The sequence below is a fragment of the Naegleria lovaniensis genome (genome assembly GCF_003324165.1).
Source record: "Naegleria lovaniensis strain ATCC 30569 chromosome Unknown tig033, whole genome shotgun sequence".
Lineage (NCBI taxonomy): Eukaryota > Heterolobosea > Eutetramitea > Acrasida > Naegleriidae > Naegleria > Naegleria lovaniensis.
Genome location: NW_025407854.1, coordinates 43438 through 65310, shown reverse-complemented (window position 1 = coordinate 65310; position 21873 = coordinate 43438). Strand labels below are relative to the sequence as shown.

General features: G+C 37.1%; 9 protein-coding genes across 9 annotated transcripts; 5 read left to right on the top strand and 4 right to left on the bottom strand.

Moving 5' to 3' along the window:
* Positions 1-304: 304 nt before the first annotated feature.
* C9374_008097 (uncharacterized protein) lies at positions 305-2334 on the bottom strand (the record flags this gene model as incomplete). Its single annotated transcript, XM_044698135.1, has 5 exons — positions 305-489; positions 608-2042; positions 2088-2172; positions 2223-2271; positions 2322-2334. 5 exons carry the CDS (start codon positions 2332-2334, stop codon positions 305-307), a joined length of 1767 nt encoding a protein of 588 aa, XP_044545720.1.
* Positions 2335-3562: 1228 nt separating this feature from the next.
* On the bottom strand, positions 3563-4666 carry C9374_008096 (uncharacterized protein; the record flags this gene model as incomplete). The annotated part of the gene is made up of 1 exon (XM_044698134.1): positions 3563-4666. The coding sequence occupies one exon, from the start codon at positions 4664-4666 to the stop codon at positions 3563-3565; it is 1104 nt and encodes a 367-aa protein (XP_044545719.1).
* Positions 4667-5815: 1149 nt separating this feature from the next.
* C9374_008095 (uncharacterized protein) lies at positions 5816-6658 on the bottom strand (the record flags this gene model as incomplete). Its single annotated transcript, XM_044698133.1, has 1 exon — positions 5816-6658. The coding sequence occupies one exon, from the start codon at positions 6656-6658 to the stop codon at positions 5816-5818; it is 843 nt and encodes a 280-aa protein (XP_044545718.1).
* A 596-nt stretch (positions 6659-7254) lies between these two features.
* On the top strand, positions 7255-10628 carry C9374_008094 (uncharacterized protein; the record flags this gene model as incomplete). The annotated part of the gene is made up of 2 exons (XM_044698132.1): positions 7255-10274; positions 10346-10628. 2 exons carry the CDS (start codon positions 7255-7257, stop codon positions 10626-10628), a joined length of 3303 nt encoding a protein of 1100 aa, XP_044545717.1.
* Positions 10629-11895: 1267 nt separating this feature from the next.
* On the top strand, positions 11896-12780 carry C9374_008093 (uncharacterized protein; the record flags this gene model as incomplete). Its single annotated transcript, XM_044698131.1, has 1 exon — positions 11896-12780. One exon carries the CDS (start codon positions 11896-11898, stop codon positions 12778-12780), a length of 885 nt encoding a protein of 294 aa, XP_044545716.1.
* Positions 12781-13373: 593 nt separating this feature from the next.
* C9374_008092 (uncharacterized protein) lies at positions 13374-14124 on the top strand (the record flags this gene model as incomplete). Its single annotated transcript, XM_044698130.1, has 2 exons — positions 13374-13590; positions 13652-14124. 2 exons carry the CDS (start codon positions 13374-13376, stop codon positions 14122-14124), a joined length of 690 nt encoding a protein of 229 aa, XP_044545715.1.
* Positions 14125-14505: 381 nt separating this feature from the next.
* Positions 14506-16377, top strand: C9374_008091 (uncharacterized protein; the record flags this gene model as incomplete). The annotated part of the gene is made up of 1 exon (XM_044698129.1): positions 14506-16377. One exon carries the CDS (start codon positions 14506-14508, stop codon positions 16375-16377), a length of 1872 nt encoding a protein of 623 aa, XP_044545714.1.
* A 149-nt stretch (positions 16378-16526) lies between these two features.
* On the bottom strand, positions 16527-18815 carry C9374_008090 (uncharacterized protein; the record flags this gene model as incomplete). Its single annotated transcript, XM_044698128.1, has 2 exons — positions 16527-17036; positions 17118-18815. The coding sequence occupies 2 exons, from the start codon at positions 18813-18815 to the stop codon at positions 16527-16529; spliced, it is 2208 nt and encodes a 735-aa protein (XP_044545713.1).
* Positions 18816-19858: 1043 nt separating this feature from the next.
* On the top strand, positions 19859-21733 carry C9374_008089 (uncharacterized protein; the record flags this gene model as incomplete). The annotated part of the gene is made up of 1 exon (XM_044698126.1): positions 19859-21733. The coding sequence occupies one exon, from the start codon at positions 19859-19861 to the stop codon at positions 21731-21733; it is 1875 nt and encodes a 624-aa protein (XP_044545712.1).
* Between the last annotated feature and the right edge of the window lie 140 nt (positions 21734-21873).

The following is a 21873-nucleotide window of genomic DNA, read 5'->3' as shown; positions in this document are numbered from 1 at the left end:
AAAAATTGAACAATGATCGTTGATGATAGAAGTGATCAACAAGAGGTCCTTGAGTGTGTGATGTAGCGATCAAACGAGTTGGTGTGCTGGTGTAGGTACCACTTGCACGCTCTAGGATCTGATCAAGATGGAACGTTTTTTTAATGTCTGACTGCTCATCAAAAAGTCAAGTGTCAAAAATTTCGAAGTACCAAACTGGAAATAATGGCAACATGTTTGAGGTGAACTTTGTTCTAAGGTCAAGAGAAACACACTTATGAATGTTGTAGTGTGAATATCGTTCTTTGCATGAATCAATTGATATTTATTGAATCGTGCAATTCTTTTTATCTTTTTCGAGAGAAGTCATTTCACTCTCTTCCGTTCCAGTTTCGTCCACATTACTGGATCGTTTATCAGATTTCTTTTTCTTCTTCAAATACTTCTCCATCGCTGCTTGATATTTTTCAACTTCTTTGAAATACGAATCTGGTGGCCATTTATGTTCCTCTTTAAAGTTCCAATATAATGATTTGTAAACAATTCAAATGAATGAATTTGAAATCGACAGTATTGGTCCAATACGATACTGTGTCAATTGAAAATTGTGTGAAACAACGATACTCACCAACATATTGCTTATTGGAGCCAGTCAATAAAGTCCATTCTTTTCTTGCTTTCATGGGCTCATAATTGGTTGAAATAAAATGTAAACAAAATTGAGCCAATTGATTGGCAGCGTATGTTTGTGCCAATAATAAAATTCCAATAATGTCAATATCTGCTTTTTCAATTCCTTTGGCAATGGACTTGTCAATAATTTTTGAAATGTAAATTTCACACATGGAAGTGAGTCCTGACATGCCGTATTGATTGGAAAGAGACATTAAACCAATGGCGTTGTTTTCATCAATGGTGGAATGGGCAGAATATAAATATTCAATGAGAGATTGATATTCGTGGTATCTCATATCCAATTGACCAGGTTGTGTGGCATCCACTTCACTTGTCAAATCGACTTGTGACATTTCGGAAGTATTTTCTACGAAATTTCCTTCAAACATGGCTCTAAAGACTTCACAATTGACGGACAAGAACAATTTGTGAGCATAAATTTCTCGAATATCTTGTGGATCATTGCTCAATTTCAAACACACATCTGCATGATCTTTTTTTCCAAAATATTTTTGTTTTGCCTTACTACCTAACATGTCATTGAGAAATGTTCCCAAACTCTCATTGAAAACATCTTCGAGGCCATCCAGGAAGTTTGTTGCCATATTTTCTAAATATTCACATTCAAAGATAGATGCAGTGGTTTTGACTTGATTCAGGAATTTGGAATCACTTCTCTTGCTTTTCAACGTTTCTGACTGTCCATAATAAATAACTTCCAACAAACACAAGAAGGACTCATACGATACCGTATTGCTTAATTTGATTTCAAAATATTTCTTTTGTGGATCATTCGTATGATCGGTTAGAGACATGGAAGCAAATCCAGTGACACGTCCTGAATTCACTTGATTACAAATTTCATCGAGTGTATGATCCAACTTGGCTTGCATGATTTGATCTGCAAAATCTTCAATAATTTTCGAAGGACCACAACTAAGCACGAGTTGATGCGCCCAAATTTCTCGTTCCATTTGCTCCTTGTTGTCAAAAATAACAAACCGAGTGTCGGATAAGAATTCTTGGTTCAATGATTTTTTAAATCCATCTCCAAATGTAGAATTTTCAACATAAATCCAAGGAGCTTTTCCTGCTGGAGGCATTACTGGTGGCATGGGTTCAACTTCTTCAATGTCACCAATAATTTTAGTCTTTCTTTTGCTTTTCTTCGATTTGGCATTGGAATTACTTGTGGCAGCAGAAATGGCAACATCCCAAATCTTGTTGATGTTATACATGGTTTTCGATGAAGTGATAATGACATTGGAAATGTGCTTTTCATTCTTTTTCATGAATTCTTCAACCATTTCTTTGGAGACTGGTGCGCGAGTATTGTCACTTGTCGAAGAATTGGTCACAAGATCTGATTTACAACCCACTAAAACAATCTATTGAAAAAATGTAAGTGATTAAGGCAAATTTAAACTACTTACAGGTACATCTGGACAATGATGTCTCAATTCAGGAATCCATTTGTGTTGGGCATTTTCTAAGGAAGTAGCGTTTACCATAGAAAAACTTTACAAATAATTGAAAAATTAAAATAAATCAATTCTTTGAATGCTTACCACAATAAAAATACATCAGTTCCAGGATATGACAATGGTCTCAAACGATCTTGAAAAATTAATGTATTGGTTGATGACAATTCTGTGAAAATTACATACCACTGTGGTGCATTGGTGTCACATGTCATGTAATTATGTATTATGGATACTTACTAATCCTCCTGTCCGGCTATGATGAAATGTCAATGGTCATTGCAATACAAACATAGAACTTACCCGTATCCCACAGTCCAACACTATAACATTCTCCATTCCATAACACGTTCGAACTCTATTTTTTGGTAAATTCATGAATATGCCTGTGTTGATCATCATGATGACTTACATAGTTGTCAAAAACTGTCGGAACATATTCTTCAGGAAATGAATTGGTGGAGCATGCAATCTGTTCAATTTTTCATTACATTTCGAGTCCGTCACATGAGAATCAAATACTCACCAACAGACAACTTTTGCCTACAGCTCCATCACCAACAGCAACCAGTTTGAGACTTTTTTGCATTTTTTTGAAGGTAAACCGTTCGAGCAAGTTCTTGGTTCTTGTGAATAGTGAACTCGTGTTAAGGCAGCGTCAAGGTTGTGTTTCAAAACCAATCCAAACGTCTCCAAACATAACATCCCAATCATTTGACTCACCGTATCATCTGAAAAGCAATGACAAGATGTTTAAAGATGTCTAAAGATAATCAAAAGCTCTGAGCCACTGTAGTAACGTGATGGAAGGTGAAGGTGTTTTATCCAAGAAAGCGTTTATTTTTAGCTTTGACAGTGGGTCTTTGCAAGACTTCCCGACTCGTGGCAAAACTTTAAATAGCAATGAAAATGCAAGATTTTCAAAAAACAAAGGAATGAAGGGTTTTAGTGACATTGCGATTATAACTGTTGCAACTAGTAGCAGCAGTAATTCGTGCTCAGGAAAGGGTTTGACACCAGACGAGCCGTCCGTAGGTGAAAAACTCGAGCACAAATTTCGCAAGAACTAGCCATTAGGATGTAAAATCCTATCGCTGTAAATAATGTCAATAAAAGCCCAATTATTTCTAATGATTTTCATGTTCTTGTCAGTATTGATTTAGTAATTAGCTTTAGAGTGACCTCGTCTTCATCGCTTCTCGCTTGCTTCTGCGTTTCTTTTGGTTTTATCCTTGTTTCCACTTGATATTCTCCAAGTAATATCCAGTTCAATGAGCACACTCTAGATCACATACACTCCTTCTCGATATTTTCGTGTCAATAAGGATAATGCCTTGTAATCTTTTTTGAGAATGGCAAAGTAGTCGAGAAGGAGTGTATGTGATCTTCCAAAAGAGAGGTTTTCATATGTATGGAAGCTTGTCCAATTATTTGAAAATGAACACCATTTCACTGCTGTGATCACACACAATCAATTCCCCAGTTCGTTCATTCAGACAAATTCCAAATGGTTTAATCATTGACGCAGTTTGGAATGATTTCACCATTTGACCGTCGGGTGTGAAAATGACAATTCTAGAACTGGGTAAATCACTGACAATGATGTGATTGGAAACTTTGTCACTTAGCAAAGAATAAGGGCGGCGCAATGTATATGTGCCAAAACTTTTGCCTATTTTCCAATCATTCTCACTTTCTTCGAATATACAGTACACACTGCCAACGTTTTCATGTGAGAATGTGGAGCAAAGTAACGTCTTTCCATCATTTGTAAATGTGATTCCATACGGGTCAAATGTTAAAGGAATTTCACTGATGGTTTTTGCTGTGCAACAATCCATTATTTTGATCATAGCACTAGCCAAGCACACAAAGAGATGATTGTCTTTGATAGCCATTCCTTGAGGACATGAATCAAAATCACAAGACCAAAGAATACTATCATGTGTAGATTCCTGTGTTGATTTATCATCACTTGAAACAATATCATCAGGTTGTTGTAACAACAATTTGAAATCACATTTAAGAAGCATGTTTCGACTCTCACAAACAACAAGCAATGCATCTTTGCCACGTTGAATATTGTGATTTGCATCCTCAATAGAATCATCCGAAGAAGGCATTACATAATTCTCCTCAATACACAAGTATGAAGGACTATTTAAAGTTTTGATTCTTGTCTTAAATTTTTTTGACTCTAATCCAAAAACGAAAATGTGATGAGTTCCATAATCACTCAATATGATACTATCGTAATTGTACGAGATCTTGACATCACAAATATATATAAACGTCATGTGATCACCATTTTTCTGTGGTGGAAGATCTTTTTGTTCGATCGTTTCAATCAATTCAGAATTCAAGGAAAAGGCTTTCGGAACAAACTTTTTACATCTCAATTTTTCTTGCAGAAATTTCAATAACCGATCTGAATATTGCTGATTTTCTTCTTGATTGGGATCATGGATATCCGATCGGAACACCACTCTTAAATCTATCAAAATCAATTTCACCAGTTCATCTTGGTTCATTTTTTTGAATTCAAAAAACATTATTAATAGTACAACTGTTGAAATTCAAATTCGAATTTCCAGTTCACTCTTTGCAGACCTAGTCGAGATTAAACATTAATCTTTAACTTCGAAAGGGCTGTCAATGACCATTCTTCAAGTCCTAAAAGGATATCCTTTTAACATGTTATTTATCTACACCATCAACGTTGGAGTAGGGATGAAGAATATAATTGGAGAAACGGAAAGAAAGGTCTTGTAAAACCGTTTTCATGAAGAGACTATGCTTGAGTGCTTTAACAAATTCAGTTTGTTGTAAATCAACAGAAAGATGGTTGGTAAAACGGATTATTTATTCTTCGCCGCGTGTACGTGCGCATGTCTAATAGTTGAATAAATAAGATTCACATTACCTTCTCTATCCTCAAAAGTATTTGTTTGGTGATGACCTTCCCTTATCCACGGCTAGAATTTCAAACATTCTTAGATTTGTAGCAACCTTACCTTTCAAATGCTCGTAATGTATTATCTTTCATCCACACAACAATTGCTTGACATTGGATCTCCATTATAAAATTCGGAATTTGAATCGATTAGCTGTTTCCTCTTGATTCCACTCGCAAGATGCGCCCAGAGAAGAGTTCTTGTACAAAGAATTATTCATTTTGCGAGGATAAGTAATTACCTTCGAGCTAGCTTCTCCACATGTATACACATTTCCTTTTTTTGTCAAAACACTAGTAGTCCAACTTCCACAGCTAATAAATGCAATTTCAATCGTTCCTTCATGTATCATCAGAGGTACCAGCTCCAAAAACTTTTCCATTCTTCTCAGCTCCGTAAGCAACTTGTAAATTTCCTCTGAATTCTGCAAAGGAGTTGGAACTGGCTGTAGATCCAAGACATAATCATAGGAAGATCATTAGCCTGGAATTCCATATTGATACCATTCATGTATTGTCATTATTATTTGACCTCGAACGCTATGACAATACTTCCCATAACTAGTCTCCGTCGTTATTGTTATCGTTCGCCGAATAGTATGCACAGGGAAGGGTGATAACCTTCGGGGATGCCTTATGTCTCGCGAAAGATATAAGAAAACTTAATAATTTTACCAAACAATGTTACAAATTCGAATTTCCAATTTATAAAATCTTTACAGATCTACTAGTACATGTGATAATATCTCGGCACGACAACCACCGGTGGAACAATCACAACCACAAACAAAGTCACACAAAACAAACACGTATTTAACAAGACCAACACCCAAAACAAACTCTTCGATAAAGCGGCCAACGATCGAGCTTGAGGACTCGCCGAATCTCGATACGTGGCATAGGTAAACCAGAATGGAATACATGTCAATGGGAAACATCCGACACATCCAAATAACAATGCCAAACACAAGGCAAGAGAGAACGATGTGCTAGCTTCCGCTGATTCTGAACTTTCCACATAGTCATTGGGTGTGACTCTTAAATCATGCACATAAATGGCATGATAACCTTGTTCTTGAGGTTGAATAGGTTGTTGAGAGGAGTGAAGAGTTTGTTGTTGTTGAGGATGCGTTGGATGTTGAGGATGAGATGCTCCTTCATGAGCATGAGATGGAAACTCTTGAGAAGACTTTAAGGAAGGAGCTTTGGGTTCTTCCATGGATTGATAATGAATCGGAATTGGATTTTCAGCATTAATTCCTTGTGGTTCTTGTTGTCTTGAAGCATGATTCGAAATGTTGACAGAATGAAATGGAGGAGGAGTTTGAACATATTGTTGAGGAGGAGGAGGTGGTGGTGCATTGGAAGCACTGGATATTGAAAATGGATTGACATTATTGATGGGAGGTGGAGGAATGTTCGGATAGGGTGGTTGTTGTTGAGGTTCTGAAAGATTAGGATACAAGGATGGATCCATGCCAAAATGAGAAGATGACATTGCTTTCGATGATGAGTGGTCTCTGATAATCACAGAGTGTGTTGGTGGTGGTTTTTGTTTTTTTGAATGCATCTCGAGAAGGTGAAAATAGGTTGCAAATGCATTTCGATAAAATTGGAAATAACACAAATTTAGACATGGATGAAAGAAGTTCAAGGATGTGGCATGCATGATTTGAAGATGATTACTGTTCGGTTGCTGAAGTCACACAATCGAAACTCCAATTTCCTTCGAAGAGACAACATTCCTTGGTTTTAGCAGTTTGGTATGTTTCAGTTTTTCACATCTTTTCCGTCCATCGATCTGAAAGACCTTACAGTAGTCAAGACCAAGGAAATTATTAGTTGTTAATGTCATTTACAGAGACCACTCCTAACGGTAAGGTCCATAGATTAGCTGTAGTGTGTCATTGAGGGCTGCCCCTAGGGCTTTAAGGAATTCACACCAAGTTCTTGCACTAGCTCCTTTTCAGAGTTCCAACTTCGTGAATCTGGTCTGAATTCAAAAGTTCATTCGCTGGCATTTTCTCCGAAATTCAAAAAAAAAAATTTCTTGATTTGAATCCTTCAGACACGTGATCAACATTGTTATTGTCATTCTCATCCTATCCTCGACCACACGATCATCATCATCAAACATTCCTTTTTAGATCTAAACACCTGTACAAAATGTTTAACAAATTATTCGGAAGTAAAAAGTCATCCAAAGCCGTCGATGATGAACTCGCCCAATTAGAAGAAGGCAATGATCAGAAACCAGTGACCACTTCATCATCTACAGCCTGTGTTCCTCCTGGAATCAATGTCTCACCCTTGTTACAGAAATATCCTTTGGATAGTTTCATCTCGGTTCGATTAACCGGTGAAAAGTTTTCTGATAAAGCCTCCACGCTCTTACCTTTGGTCGAGCATCATGTGAAATGTCATGTCATGTATCCCATTGTTCAAGTCGTTTCGACCATGACTTTCCGAAATAAGAATCAAAAAACAATTGAAGGTGAATTAATGTTACCAATGCCAGAAGGTGCTACACTGATTGGTTATGCTATGGAAATTAATGGCAAACTTGTCGATGCTGTTCCAGTTGAAAAGGAAAAAGCAAAGGAAGTCTTTGAAGCTGAAGTTCGATCAGGAAATAAGGTCTCAATGGTTGAAAAAGTAGCTCAATCGAATTGTTTCAAAACTCGTTTGTATCCATTGCCCTATGACACTGACAAGACTGTTCAAGTGAAATATCAAATGATGCTTTCCGAGAGAGTGAGTTCAGAGAATGGTGAAAAGGGTGTTGTGAAAGGAAGTGCTTGGGTTCCAATGTCCTTCTTAGATTTTTCAGCACTCAGATCATCAAGCAAGATTGAATTCACACTCAATGAAACCTCATTGCAAGGTTATGAAACTGAAGTCCAAATGGGTCTTGCCAAATCTGAAACTGAAAAGACCACTGAGCATTTGTGGTCGAGTAAGAATGCCAGTAAGAGAACTGGTTATTTTGCATTGACAAAGGCAGATCTCAAAGAAAACATGACAGGTTTCAATTTGACAGTCACTAAAAAGACAGATAGTGTCAATGACATTTTACTTGCTTGTGAGAATGGTTATTTTATGACTTCTATTCCTGTTCCAAATTTGACTGACAAGTTGAAGAACATGTCACGAATTGGTGATAAGGTTCAAATTATGTGGGATTGTTCCATGTCTCAATCGGACAGTCATGCCAAGAATGTGAAATTGTTAGAATCCATCCTTGGTGCAGTTGGAGCAAAATCTCTTGTACTTTCTACATTCTCAAATGCTGTCATTGAAACTAAGGAATTCTCCTCTGTGAAAGATCTTGTCAAGCATGTGAAAGATGAAGTTGTTTATGACGGCGGTTCAAATATGCTCTTATTGGACAGAGACTTGATTTCATCCAAAGTTGATTATTGCGTTGCATTTACCAATGGTGTGCATACCTTTGGCCATGAAATTACTCCAATGTGTAACTTTACCAAACCAGTCTATTTTGTCAATTCATCATCCGTTGTGAATTCATCCTTGTTGCGTCACATTGCAACCAAGAGTGGTGGTTTGTATCTTAATGCCAATGAACTCGAAGAACAGGAGTTATTGGACTCGATTGGAAAACCAGTGCTCTCCTTTGCTACTGCAGATTTCGAAGATGCTGAACTCGAAGAAGTGTATCCAAACGAACCAGTTTCACTTAAAGAGGGAGAGGTCTTTAAATTGTTTGGTAAATTCAAATCCAGTGGCAAGTCGTCTGTCAACGTTGCCGTCTCCTTCAGATATGGCAGTGAAGTGTATCATGTTCAAGAAATTGCTTTACCAGTAGACACCACCAATCATGAAGAAGCAGCCATTGTTCCACTCTTATGGGCTCAACAAAAGATTGAATCTCTCTCTGCATTCCCTCATCTCTTCAAGGATGAAATCAAAAAGATTGGACAAGATTTCCGAATTGTTACTGACAATACTTCACTCTTAGTATTGGAAACCTTAGATCAATATTTGAAGCATGATATTACTCCTCCTACTTCACTTCCCGAAGTATTGAAACAATTCAATGAATTGAAACAAAAAGAAAAACAATCAGAACAAGATCGTGAAAAAGAAAAGCTCGAACGAATTATTTCCATGTGGTTGAGTCGTGTCCAATGGCACAAGACTGATTTTAACATTCCTGAAGAGAAGGAGGTTGAATATGATAAATGTGCAGAATCCACATGTGTCAGTTTGGGAGGATCCATGGCAGATCAATTATGTCCTCCACCACCATCCATGTTGAGTTGTAGTTTAAGCAGTGCCTTACCTTGTGCACCTCCTCCTGTTCTTAGCAGATCCGCTCGACCAATTATGGAAGAGCGAGAATGTTGTCGTTCGGAATTGGATTGCGAGCCTATCTGTGATGAAGTCGCTGAATGTTGTAGCAAATGTGTCAGCATGGATGATGAGGAAGAATGTGAAAAAGAGGAAGAACAAGTGGTAGAAAAAAAATCTAGGAAATCTGCCTCCTCTGGAAAGAAGGATAAGAAAAAGAAATCTGAATCACAAGCACCACAAGCCAAACAAGTCTCAGGAGCCATTAAAATCAAACCATGGACTCCAGAAGCTGCCTACTGTGCTGAAATTGCCAACTCCTCCAACCCATACAAGGAATATTTGAAACAACGAGAAAGTTACAGAGATTCTCCAGCATTCTATCTCGACGTGGCTGATTTATTCTTGGCCAAATTGAAGGACACGACTTTGGGTGTGAGAATTCTTTCAAATATTTCGGAATTAGAATTGGAAAATACTCAATTATATCGTATTGTAGGATATCGTTTGGATCAAGCCAATGAATTGGAATTGGCCGAATGGGTCTTTGAAAGAGTGAAAAAGTTGTCACCTGGTGAACCTCAATCATACAGAGATCTTGCCTTAGTGAAAGAAAGAATGGGCAAATATCGTGAAGCTATGGAACTGTTTAATAAGGTCATTACAGGAAAATGGGACATGAGATTTGATGAAATTGAATTAACAGTTGCCACTGAAATGAATCATTTATTGTTGAAGGATAAGGATTTACCAATTGTGGACAAGAGATTGATTCATCACTTTGATTTGGATGTGAGAATTTCAATGGCTTGGGATACCAATGATGTTGATATTGATTTGCACGTCCAAGAACCTGGAAGATATGGAGAGCATGCGTAAGTAGTTGATTTTATGTTTTGTTAAATTTTAAATTAATTCCAATTAATTCCCAAATTTGGAATTCTAGTTATTTCGGTCATAATCGAACCACTATGGGAGGTTATGTTTCAAGAGATTTCAGACAAGGATACGGACCTGAAGAATACATGCTCAAGAAGGCACAAAAAGGAACCTACAAAGCAACCACCAATTATTACGCGAGTCATCAACAATCCTTAACAGGAGGAACCACCGTTTTGTGTACCTTCTTTACCAATTACATGAGAGAAAATGAACAAAGACAAATGTTGACCATTCGATTGTCTTCACATGCTCAAGATGTGGTTGTGTGTGAAATTGATATTCAATAATATTGTTGTAAATTTTTATAAAAAAACAATTATTACTATTGTTATGAATTGTGATTTAAGAATGAATAATGTACAATTTTAAGGTTGCGTAACCAACAGGTTGAGAAAACTATTCTCTGGTCTGATGGAGCTCATGAGAAATTATACCAAAAGTCCTCTCATTCCAAAAATCGATCCAGGAACGAGTTGTTCTTTGAACTTGAAGTCTCATCGGACCCGACGTTCGCTATAAATGTATTCCTTCTCAATTTCTACATTCCATCTCTTCTCATTTCCGAAACATTGAGATGCAGCCTTTCATGTATGTTGTTCTCACAACACTGTAAATGTGTTTACACATTTATTCATCTCCATGCACATGCATGGTCCATTCGACCTTGATCTGTACGTAAATTTTGAAACCTTTTTTGAATCATTTCAACAGAGTTTGATGGGATCATTGTTACTTGTGATCCTTGAACTTGTGTTTCACAAATAGTTTTTAACAATTGATCATTGTTTGCTCGTTCAGGGTTCTTAACGTTCGTTTGATCCGTTTTACTTTATACAAGGGAAATACTCTTTTCTTTTCATACTTGAAAAAATTCCATACAACTGACAGCACGACACGTTGCTTTAAGGATTTTTACTTGTATTTTCTAGAGAATGACAGTTGGCAGGTTAAAATGGTCGCGAGCTGGAAGAAAATAATACTCTCACAACGAACCTCTCTTCTGTCAGACAAAACTGATTGCCAAATCGGAGCTACTTGAATTTTTTTGGTCGGTGTTCCAAACTTCGTTCTCTGAATACCTGCCAGCTGTCATATTTGAATTGACGCAGGTTACCATACAAAATCACAACACAAAAAACAAAGACCATATCACAACGACCACAGCCTATTCCCAACTCCATTCTCTCTTCCAAAGCGAATAGCGAATTCAGTTGAAGCCTCTCTCATCTCTTTCCGTTAACGAATTCTCTCTCCCAATCCTAAAAACAATTTCCACTCCACCATTCCATACCAACAACAACAACAACGATCATCACTACCAACAAACACATTCATTGTTAGTGTCCATCGAACAACTTGTACACAAATTTTCATTTTTCATTCATCCACCACAAGATCATCTCACAATTTTGTTGATCTCTCAGAGTTTCTTTTGGCATTTTCCACACTGTCAACAACAATTTTCACTAACCTCCTCCTCCTTCTCGTATCCAACCAACTAAATAATAATAGTATCTTTTATCATCATTATAATTTTGCCTCATCAGAACTAAAATGAATCAATCCTTTCCTTCCTCTCTTCATGCCTATCAACAACTTGCTCTCAATAATCCCTATTCTTCTGCAGAAAATAATATTCAATTATTAATGTCGGAAGGATGGACGGAGAGTTCTAGAATTGGGAACTTTAATGACAATTTTTCTTCGACTTGTTCAACATGTTCTTCTGCTGCGTTGATGCGAAGCAAACTTAATCATAAACCAAATCGAAAGGGAATTGTGTTGAAAAGTAGAGCAAATAGTTCAGTGTTGACATCAACTTTAAGAAATGCTCCACATTCAAGAGGACATATTCAAGATAGTCTCCAGACGAGAAGAATTTCATCATCCTTGTCGTCCGGATTAGTCACCAGTCTTCAGAATGCTGATGGATCGGACGGGTTGATGTCAGCTGTCAACTACAATATTCAACATCCACAACCTCATACTCCAGCTTCACATGTAAGCAAAACCAAAGTATTATTCCCAACGAAACACATTTCAAAATGGTCACAAGTTGTGAATGGTGGGACGTTTGTGCATTCCATTTCGAATTTACTTGAAAAATCAAATCACAAATTACAAATTAAGGAATTATCACCTTCGGGTCAAATTCATTTTGTCAACATGATGAATCGAGATGTGAATTTAATGCAAACTATTGAATTATATACCTCCTTAACACCTCACAAGTTCACACTTGCTTATCGATTGAAGTTTAATATGCAGAACGGAATTTTCACAATGAGCAGTCAACCAGACTCACAAATTTTGCAACAAGGCGATGTAAATAATCAAACAACGAGACACGGATGGGCGCTATTTCAAATTTCTAGAGAGAAGGGATCTGAGAATTTAATGTTCCCTAATAAAATTATTGAAGTAGCCATTTTGCTGTAAAATACTGTTGTGGTTGATTTATTGTAAATTTCAACATTTCATTCCTTTTCAAACAACCAGAGCGACTGTTATTCCTGTCATGTGTAATTGACTGCAATATTTTCGAGCTCAACAGATAGTAAGACCTTAGACTTAGGTCTGTTAAAACGTAAACTCTAACGAAAGAATCGAATTGGAATCAGCTTTAAAAAATTATCATCATTGGCCCAGAGGCGTCTGTTCCGCTTTGGAGAATATTTTCAAGAGATTCCCATCAAGGCGAGTGGCCAAACTAAACTATCACCTCGAGCTTTACATATGAGATTTATGAAGAATTAGGGTTGAGAATGGACAAGAGAAGGAGATGCCCGTTGAAAACATTCTTGGAAAGATAGGCACTGCATCCTTTGCTACCCTATCGGAACAGACTTCAGATACAACAGCAGCCAAAGAGCCCGAAACAGCAATATCAAATTATGTACCACAACATAATACTCCCCAAGGTTCTGAACAGCCTACTGTAGAGGAAGAAAATCCCAAGAAAAGAACATGATGAAGATGATGATGAAGAGCCTAAAGAAATAAATAAAAGGCTCAGAGTACAGATAAATGAAATGTATGCTTATATGGCGAACATGACACAGAGATTGGAGAGGATGGAGAGAAACAACAATCATGGCCATCCTCAATCTCATGTAGAAGATACGGAATTGAAAGAAAAGATGAGAGAAGTAATTAATGAGATTGAGATCAACAAGTATATGGAAGCAAAATTCAATCCTCTACCAACCTCAGACAAGAACCTTTTAGCGCAATATAAAACTTTGAAAGGTGCGACAAAGAGTGCAATGAGAGTGGCAATTAAGCGTCCGGAAATGTACCGTCCAAACAGCAACACTCACAACCAGTGACCTCAACAACAAGGAACGTGTAACAGCAACCATCAGTGAATCTGAAGGAACCCAACTGGTACGCGAAAGAAGAAGAGCTCATATACTACGTGTTCTTCGTGTCACACAACGACCACTGAATCATGCCATCAACTCGGACAACGGTGGAGAAGAAGAAACAACAGAAAACTTGAAGAATATAGTGATGGACACGACCAAACGTTTGCAACACGCCACACAATCATGTTCTCGTCTAAAGACAATCATTGAAACGTTGAATATGGACAACATGAAACTAAGAGAGGAAGCTGATTCCAACCATAAAGAGATGTTGGAACTGTTGGAGGAAAATACCATGCTGAAAACCAAGAACAATGAGCTTCAAACCAAGAATAACTCTCTGCGAACCCAACTCTCCAAAGTGAAAATGATTCAATTGGAAGCCCCAAACGGTGCTTGTACCAAAAAGAAGTGACGATTTCAAAGGAGACTCCAACACTAGTAGAAGGAATGGCAACGACTCCCATGCACCAAAATCAACTCAAGTGAAGAGGAACTCATCCAGTTTCCCGGTGTATTCTTTGCATTCCAATAATATCAATCGTAACAGTCCTCAAGTACTTGGAAGGTAAACACAACACCCCACACCAAACCACCAAAAGACTCAATGTGTTAAAGAATCAAGTCACATATGCCTTAATCCAAGAAAAGTAAGGGTTGTGAAGAAAAATTGGTTTCATTCAAGGTTTCTAAACTACCTTTGAATTTAAACGAAGATGTTACCATTGAATCAGATATATATTATAATGTATTAATTGTTCACCTGTCCAGGATAGATAAAACCACCACTAAAAAAATGCCGAGCAAGAAACCCGAATATCTTGACCCCTTGCTTTTGCCGTCGTTCACATTTTACCCCATGCGATTTAAAAAATCAAATCTCATCAACCATGATGATGATGAAGAATGCATGATGAACGGTCAATTATTGGCTCTGCAGAAATTGGAGAGAGGAACCAACACATCTTTCACCATGTTCAACAAAATGAATATGGAAACAGGACAAGTGGAGAAAATTGAACCTGGACCCGATTCTCTGAAATTTACATTTACCTGTGATCGTTGTAAAATGGAGAATCATGATGAATGGATGTACATGGCCTTTCTTGTCGGAGTGGAGAAGAAAAAGCGAATGTCGTTGTGGCAATGTCAAACGGATTGCAAATACTCACACACCCCAATTGGATCTTTAAATAGAAAACCTGACACGAATACTTACGAATATTTAATCTTTAAAAAATTAATTGAAAAGTCTTCAAAATTAGTCGCGCGGCCTTATTTTCATGAACCCAAGAAAAAGACAAGTGATTTTTCAATTGTGACAGTTGGAAATGTCAAACATGGTGACAATTTGGTTGAATTAAAACTAGATACAAACCATATCAAACGCAAACCCACAGGAAAAACAGGGATAGCAATTACTATATACAAAAGAATGGATGAAGGTATTGTTGTAAACGGAGATTTTAAGTTTGACTATTATCAATCAGAAGGAATATTGTATTTGGGTGAAGATCGACTCAAAGAAATGGTCAATGAAGATTTTGGTGATGGAGCAGAAACTGAAGAAGAACAAGTCGATGAAAATACTTTTAATTTTGGTGTTAATAATCATCATCATGGTTCGAATGCTCCAAGTGCACACTCTGCAGTAGTAGATCAGATGACACAACATGAGAACAACCATGTTGAATTAAGCTTGACACCAAAGAAACAACTACAGGCGTCAACTGTTGAGAATACTGGAAAACAGAATGTACCGTCCAAAACTGCAACACTCACAACCAGTGACCTCAACAACAACAAGGAACTTGTGACAACATCCAGTTCTGCATCTGAAGGAACTCAAGTGCAACGCGAAAGAAGAAGAACTCATATACTACGTCTTCTTCATGACACACAACGACCTCAGAACCTCTCACATCAACAATTAACCTCCTCACACACCTCTGCAGAATCAAGCAATGATCAACCTAGAGGTACCTCGACAACAGTACAGAACCATTCCATCGAGTCTGTCAATGAAGAAGAAGAAACAACAGAAAACTTGAAGAATATAGTGATGGACATGAACAAACGTTTGCAACACGCCACACAATCATGTTCTCGTCTAAAAACAATCATTGAAAAGTTGAATATGGACAACATGAAACTAAGAGAAGAAGCTGATTCCAACCATAAAGAGATGTTGGAACTGTTGGAGGAAAATACCATGCTGAAAACCAAGAACAATGAGCTTCAAACCAAGAATAACTCTCTGCGAACTCAAATCTCCAAATTGAAAATGGAATTGGAAGCCAACAAACGATCCTTGCACGAAAAAGAACAAGAAATGAATGATTTCAAGGACTCCAACATTAGTAGAAGGAATGGCAATGAATTATTCATGCACCAAAATCAACTCAAAGTTGAAGAGGGAAGAAACCATGTTAGACGGGAAACCAAATACCAACAACAGAATATGGGATCTTTATTGGAAGGTAAATACAACATCCCACACCAAACCACCAAAAGACTCAGTCTGTCAAAGAATCAAGTCGCATATGAATATGAACCTTCGTCCAAGAAAAGTAAGGGTTGTGAAGAAAAATTGGTTTCATTCAAGGATTCCAAACTACCTATGAATGTAAACGAAGTTGTTACCATTGAATCAGACACTGACTCGTAATGTATTAATTGTACACCTGTCCAGGATACCGTGAAAGAATTTTGTCCAGTTGTTCATTGAACAACTGAGTTCTGTTGGGTTGTTCTTGGTTGTGTAACAAATAGTGTTTGATAACGTTCATACACAAAGAATTGTAGAGATGTGTAGTTTTATTGGAGCTTTGGAAGCGAATCCACACTAAAAGAAAATCCATTCAAATGTAAAGCTTTCTCATCGTCATGACCTTCTGGTGTCATTTCTGATTCAATCTTCTCTTCTGTGCCATTGGTCGTAATTGATGCTGGCCTTCTTCCTCTTGGTGAATAAATGATATTAAGGCTTGATTTGTTTTTAACGTCTTCGTCGTCAATGTCTTCAACTTGTTGACCATGGTCGTCCTCAACCTCAAATACTGGTATTTCTCTCTTTTTTCGCTTGTACATACAACAGCAAATAAGTATTTTTTCACCATATAAATCCTTAATAGATTTTTGGTTGAAGAGCATGTATTGTTCAATAGTCATCATTAACACAATTGTGAAATCCATGATGAGTGAACGATTAATTCCAATAAAAACTCCAAATAGATCCCATCCAAATAAATAAGTCAACATAAAGAGAGCTCCAACAATGATGAGAAGAATGAAACAAATATCAGCGAAAATCATAAATCTTGTAAACTATTGTCATGTATTCATTCAACAATGTTAGTCAGTATGCCTCATTCAATTATTCACACACACACACCAACTAGTACATACCTTCAATCGAGCAAATGATAAATTCTCTTTCATAGATTTAAGTTTGTAATACATTCGTATACCACTGAATAAAAATCCTATTGGGAAAATCCACAAATACATCATTCCAAACGCAATAAACACTAAAAATATAATATAGAGAGTGTGTATGAAAAATGACATGATCACTACTGCAATGAGCAATGCTAAGAGTGAAAGGTAAAATCCAGCTAGAATCAATTTGTTTCCAGTTGAAAGAGAATCAGTAGGATCTCGTCCTCCAACATAAAGCAATGAGGATCTCTCACTTTCTCTCTTAGTTTGAGGAGTATAGTCTTCATTGTCATCTATCAGCCCAGCATGACCTCGTTCATCTTTTGAGGCACCAATAAGTGCTTTTCCTGTTGCAGCAATTCCTCCTGCAACTCCAGAGAGAAAATTACCTTCCGTGTTTGAAGTCATGTGTTGCCAACTGACAAGCATACTTGCAAAGGAGCAACAAAGAAAAACTAAGGAAATCATTCTCAAAAGTCCATTTCCAAGTAGTAACATAAATCCATTGTGTGAATCCTCATTGTAATACATGGAAGAGAATGCATTGAAATTAAAGAGGTATGCGAAAATTTCCTGTACACACATCCACAATATTGCAAAGAATAATATTGTTGTGCTTTGAATTCTCAAATCAAATATTGTCGATAAAAGTTTCTTTTCATATGCGCTTCGATATTCTCTATAAACAGCACAATAAATTGGTAACAGCAGTACAAAGAATGAGCTAAATAAAAGAAAAACTGTAAATATAAAAATAAATATTGGGCCAAATTCAAACACGAGTGATATAATGGCTCGTGAATAAATGTCACACGCAAAAGCAAATGAGAATGGTCTAATTCCAGGAACTAAACTCAAGCTCTGTTCTTTGCAAAAACAATTGTATGGAAAACTGGAATGTTCCACAAATTGCATAAAATCATAAAATGACAAGACACTTCTAAATTCAGGAGAGTCCATTAAATCAGAGGAAAGGAAAAAAGTTCCAATGCTGTAAGGTTGAGGTTTGTTTTGAAGATTTTGGATCTGACAGTGTTGTTCAGCTTTTTGGATAATTGTTGGATTGAAGAGAGGACAAGCTGATTGATCTGAGTTTTGTGCAAAACTCTGTGTGCTGTTGTTAATGAAAAAATCCTTAAATTCCCGACTCACAACATTGTCACAATACAGACAATAGTTATAAAACCATGTAAACTCGTCCACTTGTGACCAACGTGTTAAGTTCAATTTCCTATTTTCAACTTCATGGTATTTCAATGTTGAGCTACAAAAGAATTCAAGACACAAATTCTCACTTGATGATCGAACATTCTCTCCAACTTCAGGCACATAGAAGGACATGTCCTCCAATGATTTATACTTTTGAGCAGGACTATTAGTTCCACAGAGATCCATCATGGGAGAGTCCGGTGGATAAATACTCACTGAATACTGACCCACTACTGCAACCAGTGAAAACGCATACATGGGTATATACATTTTCGAGTAGAATACTTGTGAAAGTGAAGTTGCATTTAGACTGGACGGCGACAGTACCCACGGATCAGAAATTTGATAGTACAAAATATCAGAAGTATTTGGAGAAGGTGATGAAACAACCATGTCCTTATTGTGAAGAGTCAATGACTGATGAGATAAACCATAAACTTTGGGAGTTAGGATCATGAGTAGGATGTATACGATGATGATGGCAATCATTTGAAATGAAATATTCTTTGAGTCATGAGAAGTAAGGGAAGGGATTCTTGATGAAGATAAATTAAAGAAAAGCTTGTTGCGCCGGAGAGGTTGCTTTGAAATTGTCCTAGAGTGTTGAGGTTGCAAAGATGGATGGAGACTTTCCTTTCGGAGTAATGCCATTTTCATATTTTCATTCTTTTTGAATAATGGTGGATCGTGATGATGATGATGGTTGCAGCAAGCCTGCAGCCGACTCAAGGCTACTATATTGTTGTTTATCATCCATTGTTTAGTAGTAGATTTGTTGTTATGAGGATCATTGATGAGAAGATTGTTTTTACTCCTCCCATCCAGCATGGACTGTTGTTCAATATTCATTTTCCGTTATTCCAAATAATGAGCAATTTGAAATATTGGTGTTAATAATATTGTTGTTATTCTTCTTTTTGATTATCGGTATAACGATTCACGATGATCAATGAATCCGATGAAATCATAAAACCGTTGTTGAATGAATCAGTCTCCAGTGTTCTTGTTTCTTCCACAACCCCGAAGAGGTGGTGCTGTAGATTTTTTCTTCTTGAAACATCACAATTTCGTCGTTTTCAAATCCGTTCGAGTGTTCGTGTTCATAAATGCCAATCCCGTTCGATGAATTTACCAATTGCCATTGTACTCAATACTCGAGTAGGTGTGCAATCAATAGAAGATGTCCTTCCTGAGGTGGTGGTAAATTAATGTCCATAAATACAAGTTGGAGCAGCTTTCAAATAGAGTGTCCATCGAGTTCAGTCGTTCAAGTGTCATGTCGCAATTCAGGAAACATTTTCTGTTAAATTCCAATGTCCTTTTGCGCTGAGAAATCGCAAAAAAAAACTCGCTTCACCTGCCACTTGTCATCATTAGTTCACGAGATGCAAGTCGTGCACTCAACCAACAGCCACAAGAGTTCCAACTCAACCATACTACCGTCATCATCATCATCGCATCCACATGTCATCCACCACCCCTTCTCTCTTCCTCTCGTCATGATTCTCTCCACAAGAAAGAATCCGAAAGGCAAAAATTCTTTGCTAGCAACTCTTCTTCTACTACTAGTTCTGTTATCCCATAATCATCAACACCTATCGGTTGTAGTGAATGGGTACTCTCCTCCTTCTCCTCCTCCCAATCAAATGGTTCTCAACCGTATTCCCTTTCCAAAACTAGAAGTGTTGGATCTGCCACCTGTCAACCAATACTATTATCCAACGATGTATGCTGTGGATACCGATTACTATGATTTGTGTATGTTAAAGAAAGATCCTTCTCAAATGCAACTAGCAGGAGGTGTGAAACCATTGTTCACTCCATTCGAATTTTCGTGCGTGGATTATTTGTGTCCCGGCGATACAAAGTTTGATTTTACAAATTCCACTCAACGAGAGAGTTTATCATTTATTTTGAATTATTGCCTGTATTGCAATGAAACAGAATCGCAGATTTTCAGACAAGCTCTCAGGGATGGAGAATGTGACAGTATGGATTTTGTGAATAACTTGGAAGTGTCACAAGAATTTCATAGTTCGAAAAATAATTCAGAATTATTGAGTTATTTGATGGATGCTCATTGTAATCCAGATATTTCCTCTTCGGCGAGCGAGAGAAGAAATTTGGGACTATTTAACTCCATGTTTTTCAGTTCGGAAAACTTTAAAAGTTCATTTTATAATTATAGAAAAAAGAAGAATGCATCTACGACCTTCGACACGGTGTTGACCACTGTAAACTTGACCGATTTATTTGAATTTTATTTTTCTGGATATTTGAAACAGAATGTGACACAATGGCACATTCCCTTAAATGCTCCTTTCACATGTTGGTGTGAATACTCGCCACAGGGAGAACAAGTTGGATTTTATGCTTTTCAATGCTATGACTTTTATCAGAGCTACCAAATACCATTTGTCTATCGATTCTCCGTCGTATTTTTTGCAGTTATTTATGCAATCCTGTTTGTAGCACTTTCCTTTTTCATTCTCATTCCAAGATTTGTGGAACGAGTGAAATCGTTCAAAAAGAGATCAGATCTTCCTTTGGCAGCCTATGGAAAAAAGATTTTGATATTCTTTACACACTTTTTTGACATTTTGGTTCAACCACCAGCATTTTTCTGGATTGCAACCATTACTGGATTTTTAGAGAATTTATTCAAATTTATTTTCAATTTTTCATCAGCCTTTGGCTTTTTAACCTCCTATTTTACTGGAATTGGAAGAGCATTGACAACTGTTTTCATGGTTTGTGGATACAGTGCTCTTGTTATTCAATGGAGTCATGCTATTGATTTGTACAATAGAGCTTCCAAGAATATTGACGGAAAACTGTCAATATTTAATAAGGTGATTCTCACTGTATTCTATTGCTCTGTGATTATCACAATCATTATTGCAGGCATTGTGTTTGCAACTATTTCCCAATATGGCTACGCTTGGATTGTTTTGACCATTGCAGTACTAGTTTTCCTTGTGACCTTTGTTGTTGGTTTTACCTTTTACGGAATGAAAATTCTAGTAACATTACGAAAACAATCAGACCGAGGTGTGTTCGAATATCGATTCACAAAATTCATTCTAATGACTACTGGAATTTTTGTGTTTGGATGGTTTGTTTGCTTTTTCACATTACTGACCTATGTCTTTGGTGCAGACGTCCTGTCTGTGTTTTATGGCATTACTCGAAATATCTTTCTAGATACTTGTCTTTGTGTGGTGATTTCCGTTTCATCCTATATTACCTTTACTCCGGATGCCTTCCGAATGACGTATGGAACATGGCTTTTTGAAAAAGCGAGTTTGCTCATGATGTGTTGTAAGCCAGTAAGAAGTACGAGTAATGAAACCGATCAGGCTTCCAATTTATAAAACAAGAAGATTATCATGGTTCAAAAAGAACGTTTGAATTTTTTTATTGCAAATATATCTCCAATAAGGACGAGCAGTGATGGGCGCCAAAAATTTACTGAAAAAACAAATCATCAAAAAATTATAAAGTCTGGCTGCGT